Consider the following 10,725-nt stretch of genomic DNA (forward strand, 5'->3'; position numbering starts at 1 on the left):
AGTCGATGGTCCCACCTCGTTATTACGCAAATCACACCGGCCGTTTTAGCGAAAATCACTGCACTCCCCTCTTTTTAAAACAGGTATCCTGCGTCTTTGGGATGCAGGAATTCCAGGCAGACACTCTACACCAATCAGTGATTGGCAACCACAGGAAAAGCGCAGCTCTTCTTCTTGGTCGCCGAGCTTTTTTGCCTTGCATCGGCGCAATAATGCGTTTTGTATTCCCAGTTCGTACAGTAATCGTTAAGCGTAGTGTACTGTACACTGTAACCTCATCGAAATAGCCAAACCTCTTTTGAACGTGTTGAATTGTGGTCCGACGAGCATCAAATGGGCATGAAAACCCAACCAATCTTTGCTGGTGTTTGGTTTTCGACCTTCGAAGTCGAGGAGCCGGTCGACGATTCAAGCAACGACCCCATCTCGAGATTCTCGGATAGATCGGGAACCGATGGGACCCATTTTGTCGCTTGGTTGTGTTGAAGAGCCTCACTTTGCATACCGGTACATTAGGGAAGTTGTTCGCTCAATTGGGCCGCTCCAGCCTGGAGTCCAGGTGGCAGCGTTACTGCTTTCGAGCACCCCGCTGATCGTACGGTCTCTGGTACCGGCTCGAGCTTTGTCCTTCGTACTGTAGAAGCTTGAGCTCTTCGTGACGAGGATGGTGTCCATGTACAGCCACTGTACAGCTCGGTGCGGTGGAATGGCGGCTTTGCAGGGCCCGGGGAGTCCAAACTCTGGCTCTGCTTCCGACTCGACACTTTTGCTTTCTCTGAGTTTGTCAAACCGCGTGCTTGTTGTTCGTGGCATAAGTGTCGGAAGAGCGAGATGTGGGCTACCAGCAGCATGATCAGTGAAAGCGGCTGCAGCGAGAGTTCTCGCGGGGTGCGTCTCGAATGCGACCCCAAGCAACGACGACTTACTATCACGGGTGGAATGGACGACACGGATGCCTCAGGCTTGAATGTTCAGCTGTCGGACCAAGAGATCGTCACTGATCTATTGGCGACTCTCCCCAAGCTCAAAGCCGCGGTAGAGGACCACGAGAACAGGGCACCGAATTGGCTTCGTAAGTCTAAAAGCGGTGAGGCCGTCGAGATATTCGAGTTGCTGCCTACTCGAGATGGCAAAGGAGACGACATGGATCTTGTGCACTCCGTGGTGGCGACGATCGAGATCGAGTGTCATTTAAACGAGGTGCTGAACGTGTTGACAAGCCACAAGACCAACCACGACTTGGAGGCCTCGATGCGCGCTATTATCCCTAAAAAGAAGGTCCGACAAGGTGAAGTGTTGCTACAACCGCATGCTACGACGCTCGACGGTGCACCTATTAGACACACTAGACTCACGCAGAAATCTACAAGAGGAGGCAAGACAGTGAGATTCGACAACACGAGTATTCCCGAGGATGAAGAGGAGGACGATTCAGAGCGTAAAGTGCTGGTCAGTGTTAGTATGACGCGTTTTAAATCCAAGCGAAGGCTCGACGTGCGTGGCCGACTGCGCAACCGCCACCAACGTCTGCAGAAGCTTTGTCTTGCCACTCTGACGCATCAGTTCGTGGGGAAACAACGCGCTGTTCACGTAATCAAGACGCTGCCTCGATCAGTGCACGACCAACTCGCTCCTATTGAGGAGAAACATCAGAGCAGATCAGTGCTGGGCAGTGGCCTACGTGGCCTTGATCATATCTCAGTAGGCTTCGACATCCAGACGAGGAACGTCCACTGCATCGGAGCTAGAGGCGCCGCTCAATCGACCAAGATCATTGCGCACGGATACGCGTCCGTGACGCCTCCAGAGCAGTTCGGTCAACAGCAGCAACGCACCATGACGTCGTACAGTCCTTCGGAGCTGGCCAACTACCGTTCGTCCCATGTGAATGCAGAAGCCAAGCATGTGATTGAGTTATTGACGACTTCGTTGATGCAATTCGAGCGCGTGATTCGCCGACGACGCCTCGGATTGCAGACGTTTATCAAGCTCAAGTCTGGGGACCGAGGCAGCGACCGCCAGAGCTTCCAGACCTGCGAAGTGTGCAACAACCGGTTCTCTCTCCTTCGTAGAGAATTCCACTGCCAGCTCTGTGGCCACGTGTGTTGTGGAGATTGCTCCAAGCAGTACGAGGTGGAAGCTAACGTCGGAGAGGTGACCAAGAAGAGACTGTGCGTGCGCTGTATCACGAATGTGGACTCGTGTATCTTCGAGGACGAGGACTTTATGGTGGCTCTTGGTCCAGCGGTGATTGACGACTACGACGGAGAGTACGACGAAAACTTTGACGAGGAATACGAGAGCGAGTGCGAGTACGATCGTCGGGACGAGAACGACACGTACGCGAGTATCGGCTCCACTGTCGCGTGCTCGGAGTTCGACAGCAACGGCAGCCCCGACGACGTTTCTTCGGATCTGTACCCCGAGAACGTGTTGGAGCGCTCTAGAGCGTTGCAGACACTCGACCGCCTGGTGAACTCTCAGATTAAAGCATCGGGCAAGCTGAGTCTCTTCGAGCGATCTCGACTCACGCAGTCGCAGCTGAACCAGTCGTCGCAGTTGAGTCAAAGCCAACTCAGTCAGTCGCAGTCGCAGGTGGACTTCAAGCACCCGCTGGCTCAGAGTCAGCTCAGTATGTCTAGCCAGTTCAGTCAGTCCCAGACTCACTTTAGAGACACGAGAGATACCCAGCTAACGCAGAGTCAGCTTAGTCAGTCCCAGACTCGATTCCGAGACACCAGAGATACTCAGCTCACGCAAAGTCAGCTCAGTCACTCGCAACCGGGATCGTCCAGAGACACCCAGCTAACTCAGAGCCAGCTAGGCCAGTCTCAAAGTCGATTCAAGAGCACGCAGAGTCAGCTCAGTCAATCGCAGACGCGATTTAAGGACACGCAGCTCACACAGAGCCAGCTAAGCCAATCCCAGTCTCAGTTCCAGGACACACAGCTCACACAGAGCCAACTGAGCCAGCCAAAATACCAATTCCACGAGTCTCAGCTCACGCAGAGCCAACTGAGCCAAAGTCAGTCTCAATTCAAGCAGTCTCGGTTCAAACAGGCCCAATTCGACGAGTCCATCGTAGCGCAACTTCGTGCAGACGTCGAGGACCACCTGAAGCGAACTCTACGCGCTACGCTGCGAGACACGAGAAGGAACTTCGCAGGTGCAGACGAGTCGCAGTTCTCCATCGCTCCACTGGAACGTGACTACCAGCTCGAGTTCGATGGCAGTCAGACGATGTCTCCGTCTCACCCGTTGCCTCCTAAGCCACTGCCAGCTCAAGAGCGACGACGACTGCAGTATGTTATCAGTTCCGGTGCCTTGAGCCCCACGTACGACCGTGGTGCACTCAATATGCTGGGCCAGATCGCTGCTGCTAACTTGAACTGCCCCATTGGATACGTGACGATGATTGATCAGTCCACACAGTACGTTGTTGGTCTGCACCCTCGTGGGGCTATCGGAATGTCCATTCCTCGTGAGGAATCCATGTGCTCGTACACCATCTACCACGAACGTCCACTGGTAGTGAAGAACGCATTGAACGACATCCGCTTCAGTCACATGGGCTTCGTGATCCAAACGGGGCTTCGATTCTACGCCGGGTTCCCCATCCGAGCACCCGACAGTGCCGTAGTGGCCACCATTTGTGCAGCCGACTATAAGCCGCACAAGTACATCTCTGCCAAGCAGTACGCCGAAATGGAGGCGTTGGCAGAATTGGCGAGCACGCTCATTATCACTCCAGACATCGAGGTCAAGACCGCCAAGCGAGACGCACACGCGTTCCCACGATTTTAGAGAAGGAGATAGTGACGTATTATCTAAAAATATGATTCTCTTGCGAACAATTATGGGTACTGTAAGCAAACATGTTTGCTCTTTTAATTTTTTTTGATATTTAGTCACTTCGAAGTACTAATTTACAAATCCCTTTTAGAATTTATTGAGGCACGAAGATCTTTTTTTATTTTTCAAAACATTGTATAAGAAACTGATAATATTTATTACTTTTGATTTTATCTCTTTAATCTCAGATTTTGAAAAATGAACCTCATGGTTGGAGACCGGGTGGACGACGGCTCTGGCTCGTTGGGCACCGTCCGCTACGTTGGTCCCGTGGCGACATCGAAAAATGCATCTACGCTGTACTACGGCATCGAGTGGGACGAGTGGGGTCGCGGCAAGAACGACGGCAGCGTCGAGTTGCCAAGTGGAGAGCGCGTGGTGCATTACTCGGGCCCTCCAGGCCGCAAAGTGTCCGGACACGGAAGTCCAGTGGGCTACAAATGCTCGTTCGTGAAAGCTTCAGTGTTCGACAAGACAGCAGAACGAAGTTCGCTATTACAGCGACTGCATGAAAGATATTCCAACAAAGAACAATATTCCAAGTCAGAGGAAGGAACTCCAGGTGACGTGGTGGTAGCCGGAGAGGTGGGCACGACGCTGGGCAGCGAGAAACCCATTGAATTCGTGGGAGCCAAGAAGCTCAGCACCCAGCAAACGCTGCAAACTATCGAGAAAATTTCACTTTCCAGCTGTCAAATTGTCGAGTTAGGAGGACAAGGACTGGGGGAATTAGCCCCAAATTTAACGGAACTGGACCTATCCAGGAACCTTTTCAGCAAGTGGAGTGACATAATTGCTATCATCCGCGAACTTCCGCTACTGGAGACGCTGATTCTAAGCGGGAATAAGTTGACAATTGAGGAAGAAAATGACAGTAGCAAACTAGCAATTTTTGAGAATTTGAAGGTGCTGGTGCTAAGTTACACTCTGCTATCATTGAAAAATGTGGGAGCGATCACCACACGCCACTTCCCCAAGCTGGAACAGCTGCATGTAGTAGGCAACGAGTACGAAGACGACCAGCTGACAGAGTGGGAGCCAACTGGAGGCTGGTTGGAGACGCTGTCGGTGTTGGATTTGAGTCTCAACCGCTTGAAATCATGGAGCAAAGTGCTGCAAGGTGCTGGGGAGTTCCCGAACTTGAGTCAGCTCTTCTTACACGGGAATCGGATCGTGACGCTCGTGGCTGACGTGAAGCCAACCTCGTTCCAGCAGCTTACGACGCTGTCGCTGAGTGAGAATCTGGTCGATTCGTGGACTTCTATTGACGCTTTGAATGCTTATCCTCTGCTGGATACTCTACGCTTCTCAAAGAACCCATTGACGACGCAGATGAGTCTGGGCGAAGCTCGATTGCTGGTTGTTGCAAGAACCGACCACATCGCAGTGTTTAACGCAAGTCCAGTCCGCGAGAAAGAGCGCAAGGAAGCGGAACAACTCTATCTGAAGCGAATCTTGCACGAACTGGCTGTGATCGGCGAAGATACGACCGAATATGGGCGTGTATTAGCAGCTCATCCACGCTTCACTCGCTTGCGAGAGCTGCATCCAGAGATCTCCATTGATCAAAATGGCTACACTGCGGGTAGTGGGTCTACGGCTGGTCCAAGGAAGTTGGCGTCGAGTCTCATTAAAGTCAGTATCATCCCCATGTCAATGCAAGCGACTGGTTTCGAACCTTTAGTCAAGAAAATCCCTCAACAGATGAAGATATCGCAGCTCAAAGTACTCATCGAGACGAAATTCGGCATCCAAGTCCCTGCTCAAGTGCTTTCCTTCCGTACCGACTCCAGAGTAAGTGTGTATCCTAGGCTTATTGTTTTTATGTTGTGACCACTGACTTGGTGTTTAATCGTCGGTAGAGTTTACCGATGCTGCTAGACGAGGACAACGCAGAAGTGAGCTACTACGGAATGCAGGTAAGGACTTCTCAGCTCTCCAGTATTTCGTTCATATCGATCCTAAATTTTGTTTTCTAGGATGGCTCCGAGGTGCTGGTTAATGACAACGAGTGACAAAATAAGGCTGAAATGAGCGAAATTGGGGACCCGTGCCCAGACGCCCGGGGATCGATAGTAGTAATTGCATGATTTTTCGCCAAACTATATATTATATCCGTTCACAAAACTAATACTACTAGCACTTGAGTATTATAAAACATTACAATTGTAGTAGTACTAAATTACTGGGTAATACTAAAATTGAACACCGTTAAATTTAGACAATAATATTCCTCTTTAACAAATTTGGCCCATCTAGGATGTGACGGGGTCACACACACCTTGCACAGAGGAAATGCTTAAGGGTATTTACTACCCGAGTGAACGTTAGTCCACGTGTTTCCGGCCTTAGTGGGAACGGTTTGCTACTAAGAAGAGTAGATGTAAGACTGATGTATTTATAAGTAAAGTTAGCTTGGGCTCCATACAAACTAAAGGTTACATAGTGGAGCTAAGTAGGCATGCCCTGACTGGCTCTGAGAGCACCTGGTACCATGTACTAGGTGTCCACAAGAGTGACGGGTCACTCTTTATGTAACGTGGGGCACACTGGATTGTACCTCGTTACATAGGACAACGAGGACAGCTGCCATTCTCCTCAAATGCGGGACGACATCGTCGGTCAAAGTAATGGCTATTGTGGTGAAGAATCTGGAGTCTCGTGTAGCCGCCCTGCACGAAAAGCAGCAAGCTAGTTAGCGCAAGCATCCAGAATTCCAGGTGCTAACAAAGGATGAGATCACTTGCAAATACTTGCAATTCCGAATATTTCGGGTAGAGAGCTATGCGTTAATTCGACTACTTATCGCTAGAACTATCGCGCCAATCAAAGAAAAAAAGCGAAGGTCATTGGAAAACGACTGACGAGGGTGCGATTTTAACAATATGCTTCAGCCAGCTCATGACGCGGGACCGATTCGCCCATCTTTCACAAAACATGTACTGGAGTAGCAACAAGGATTCTAAAGCGACCGCAGACCGCGCATGGAAATTACGTCCTGTTATCACGGTGCAACAAAATACAATTCAGAAGCATTATGATCCCACGCCAACCATGGCCTTCGACGAAGCTATGCTTCCGTCAAGATCACCCTTCAATCGCATTCAAGTTTATATGAATGATAAGCCTCCTAATTGGGGGACCAAGCCCTTCTGTGCTGTGCTGTCATCAGACCGCCTACAGTATCCGGTAAGGATATTGAGTGCGCCTGGCGGCGCACTCATTTTTTGTTTTGTTCCAATGTTGGTAAGCGTGTCTGGGACATTCTTATTCCTTTTAATTTGTGCCTCATACAGTTTCGAGGTGCTTTGTCGTAGAAGACAAACGCAGGACGAAAACACGCCGCCCGACGAGAATCGGGCCCAACCGCCGTTGCTAGAAACCTACGCCAGGTCTTTGGAGCTAAGAGATCTGAATTGTGGTGACGGACTGCTTTTATACTTCAGTGATATATGCGGTCGAGTTACTTACGATGGATTTCTACAGCGTTGGAGCGATTACGATGAAGAAACGTGGATTATGCCAAACCATCTTTCCATAAAATAAGACAAACGGTCGCAGAGCATCAAACAAGCGTCCTGCTACCATTGTACGCGCGCTACACTGATGCGTTCAGCGAGTATACACTAGTACGAGTCTTTTATTTTGGGTAATATAAAGAATAGCTCGCTCTATTGATAGATGGACTTGCTAGCTTGAACGTGTACAAGGAAAAGAGATGGCGAAACGGTATGCAGTTGCAGATTCACCGGTCAAACCAACACTGTACCTAAACCCTAGCCCGCTAGTCGAAAAGATGAGAAAAACTTGCTTCGCGGGATCTCTACCGCTTCCTTCAACGACTGCGTTCGCTGGTGAGGCTCATGTGCCTTTCATGAAAGCGATACGATGGTACGATAGTCAATGCATACATGTCCTGGCAGCAGGTGGGAGCGCTTAGGAAGACCACACCGTGCTCCGTGATCCAGCTACTTTGGGTGAGGCCAAAGTGATGGCTCCAAGGACCGTGTCTGACTATCAGACTTTTATGGGTGACGTCGACGATCACGATCAGATGAGGCTCCAAAGATAGATATGCTATCTTATCGTGTCTCGAACACGTTTGCATTGCTAAAGGTACTCTCTATAGCACAAGAAGTGCAATCGTGGGTTCTTGAACTAATTTAATGGACCTGGTTATCATCAACGCTTTCGTTGTCTACAACTGACGTCGCACCCAATACGGCCAATGGGAGGTGTCGTACGTGGTCCTCAGATAGGAGCTGTACCAGCTCTTATCTGAGGACTGACAGTAGCTACTGCGTCACAGCGGCCTTCAACCAACACCGATACAAGACCGCGAGAGGTTTCGTTATACACGGATGCAGACGAAAGAATGACGGAAAGGGGGTGTCACCAGGCCAGATAGCGCCGGCAGTGCGCGTGTAAGGGCTATTGGGCTCTCGAAACGAATGGAGAGGGGTGGGGGGGGGACGACTGTGATAAACCTGCTTCGTTCTTCGAGATCTGGCACACATGTTGGAAAAACGGCACATTGATTCTCTAGTCACGCAACAAAAGCAAGATTCGTGCCCGAAACTCAAAGAAGCATACCGCTGGTGATAACGCCTCCAGCCCACCAGACATCAAAGATGAAAGCGACAGCGCACCGCAGCGGAAGCCACACACCAATGATGACACCAACTATCTTTATTTTATAATTGCATTTAGTATACGGTAGTTCTGATTTGTTATCATATGTTCGGCGTCTCTAAATGTGTTAAATTTGCGAAGCTGTAATCGCCACGAAGTCTTGCCATTTCTGCTCGCAGCAGACACCTTTTAAAGCTATTAGCGTGTAGTGGGCATCTCAAGATTTTGAAGACACGATATGCGGCGCGGTTAGGGACGAGTCCTGGCTTTGAAACAGACACGACAAAAATAACTTCATGTCTATAAAAGTGCCAATCCTCTCGATAATGTGAAAATTAACAGAGATGTCCAATTTATTAGCGTATCAACCGACTTAAAGTGTTGATAAGAACGTTTATATTTATACGGATTGCAAAGTTAATTTTAGTGGTCTGTCGTCTAAACCCAACTCAACTTTATAATAACCCACCTTGTTTATCTAAACATAGATTTCTTCGAATGCCCAGGCAGGACTGGGCAATCCAAACATCTGCAACATATATAAACACGCAACAGAGAAGACACGTGCTTGTGTAGCTGCTAGAATGGGGGAGTTCGGTCAAACCAGCTGAACCAGTGTACCTATTAAAGATGCAGCGTTTGAGTTTGACGAAGAGTAAAGTATCTTCGATAGAGTGTATTCGCTAGCGGAAGAAAAGGTAAGCGCAGATCTGGCAAAGAACACTACAAAGCCAACTCACCCAGACAAAAAACTGTACATGAAACCGAGCCAGCATGCCAAGCAAGCTCGGCTCGTACCCCTGTCTAACGAGACTCGACCGTGAATGCTTGCCCAAGCCCGGGCCGACGGCGACAAACATTGGACATTCGACGGACCATTTGTCGTGCACCTGCAGATCTATGCGGCAAAAACGTACGGCAAGGCATTCTTCGCGCGACTGCTAGCCGTGTTGCCGAGGCCGCGGAGGTTATCGACGCCTATCTTGTCGACCGGGCGTCCATGTAGACGATATATCTCGAACGCACTGAGCAATTAGCTAAGCGCACCAGCCCGATGATGCAGGCGTTGCTGTACCGGAGAGCGCAACGTTTTGTCAGATGTAGCCCCTTGCCGCTTAACGTTATGAGTGCAGCGTGCAACGAAAACAATCGCGAAGAGGGGGTATATCGCACTATATCATAATGTTTAAAAGGATCGAGGGACACGTACCTTACTATTAACATCGAAGAGGTTCGAGCAGTACTCGAGTCGCCAAACGACAGCTTAATCGCTGAGCGTCTACTTTCAACCTTTGGCTCACCACCTTGGCCTGCCGTCAGCATGGAGAAAATAAACCATTTAAGCGGCTAGTAATGAATCTAAGCACTGCATACAGTCGAGACCGTTCTTCGACTTTTCGTCCACAAACAACAACTGCTCTGGGTAGCTAGCTATACCAGCACCTCAGTTTCGCCATTAAGGCCTCGATTTTATGAGGGACTGTGTAATGGGCCCCTCCATTACATAAGTAGGTAGATTTCATTACATAAGTAGGTGCATCAGCACACGACTAGCGTGAATGCTGTCATGTCATTGGCTGATATATGGAGAGCCATACCCATTATTAGCCAATTGGACTATGACGTGTATTTGAGTGACCAGGGCTGTGGCCTTGGTCCTAAAATAAAGTCAGATTTGATTTTTCCTTAAAACCTTAGACTCAGTCGTCTTATTGCGAGCTTCCTCAAGACTATAGTGTAATGGAGTAAATACCTGGTCCGTTACACCTGGTAGCACTTTGTAGTCCTTCCAATGACCAAGTTCGACATGAGCCAGGACCTCGACCACGCCGATTTCCCCTATTTCACTCGGTTTGAGTGGGGAAGCTCTCTACCGCCTCGCGGCGGTGTCCGAAGAAGCCGTCGTCACGCTGCTGCTGTACTCAGCGACGCCCGACGAGCAGCGCGTTGCGGCACAAGAATTCATGGAACGCGAGATCGCCGATGCGAATCGGCGAGTGTCAACTCCCTCGCGTATTTACACGAATGACGTCGTGAAGCTAGAAACGTCCAATGCCGCAGAAGGCCAACTTCCGCTGAATCGCTGATTTCGGTAGATCGACATCGCCATCGCCTCGAGGTTGATCGAGGCGCCTTCCGTGAAGGATCATTTCCTCATTTCGCGACTGTCTGGGAAAGCCAAGGAATGGGCCCTTGGCAAGTTGGTCGTCGACCCCAACGCCTTCCCCACTCTGGATACCC

General features: G+C 49.9%; 2 protein-coding genes across 2 annotated transcripts; both read left to right on the forward strand.

Annotated features, from left to right (window-relative positions):
• Positions 1–831: 831 nt before the first annotated feature.
• On the forward strand, positions 832–3,804 carry PITG_07627 (uncharacterized protein; the record flags this gene model as incomplete). The annotated part of the gene is made up of 6 exons (XM_002904538.1): positions 832–2,247; positions 2,308–2,588; positions 2,643–2,654; positions 2,712–2,714; positions 2,910–2,933; positions 3,027–3,804. The coding sequence occupies 6 exons, from the start codon at positions 832–834 to the stop codon at positions 3,802–3,804; spliced, it is 2,514 nt and encodes an 837-aa protein (XP_002904584.1).
• A 255-nt stretch (positions 3,805–4,059) lies between these two features.
• On the forward strand, positions 4,060–5,867 carry PITG_07628 (tubulin-specific chaperone E, putative; the record flags this gene model as incomplete). The annotated part of the gene is made up of 3 exons (XM_002904539.1): positions 4,060–5,646; positions 5,715–5,771; positions 5,832–5,867. The coding sequence occupies 3 exons, from the start codon at positions 4,060–4,062 to the stop codon at positions 5,865–5,867; spliced, it is 1,680 nt and encodes a 559-aa protein (XP_002904585.1).
• Between the last annotated feature and the right edge of the window lie 4,858 nt (positions 5,868–10,725).

The sequence above is a fragment of the Phytophthora infestans genome, genomic scaffold (genome assembly GCF_000142945.1).
Source record: "Phytophthora infestans T30-4 supercont1.11 genomic scaffold, whole genome shotgun sequence".
Classification (NCBI taxonomy): domain Eukaryota; phylum Oomycota; class Peronosporomycetes; order Peronosporales; family Peronosporaceae; genus Phytophthora; species Phytophthora infestans.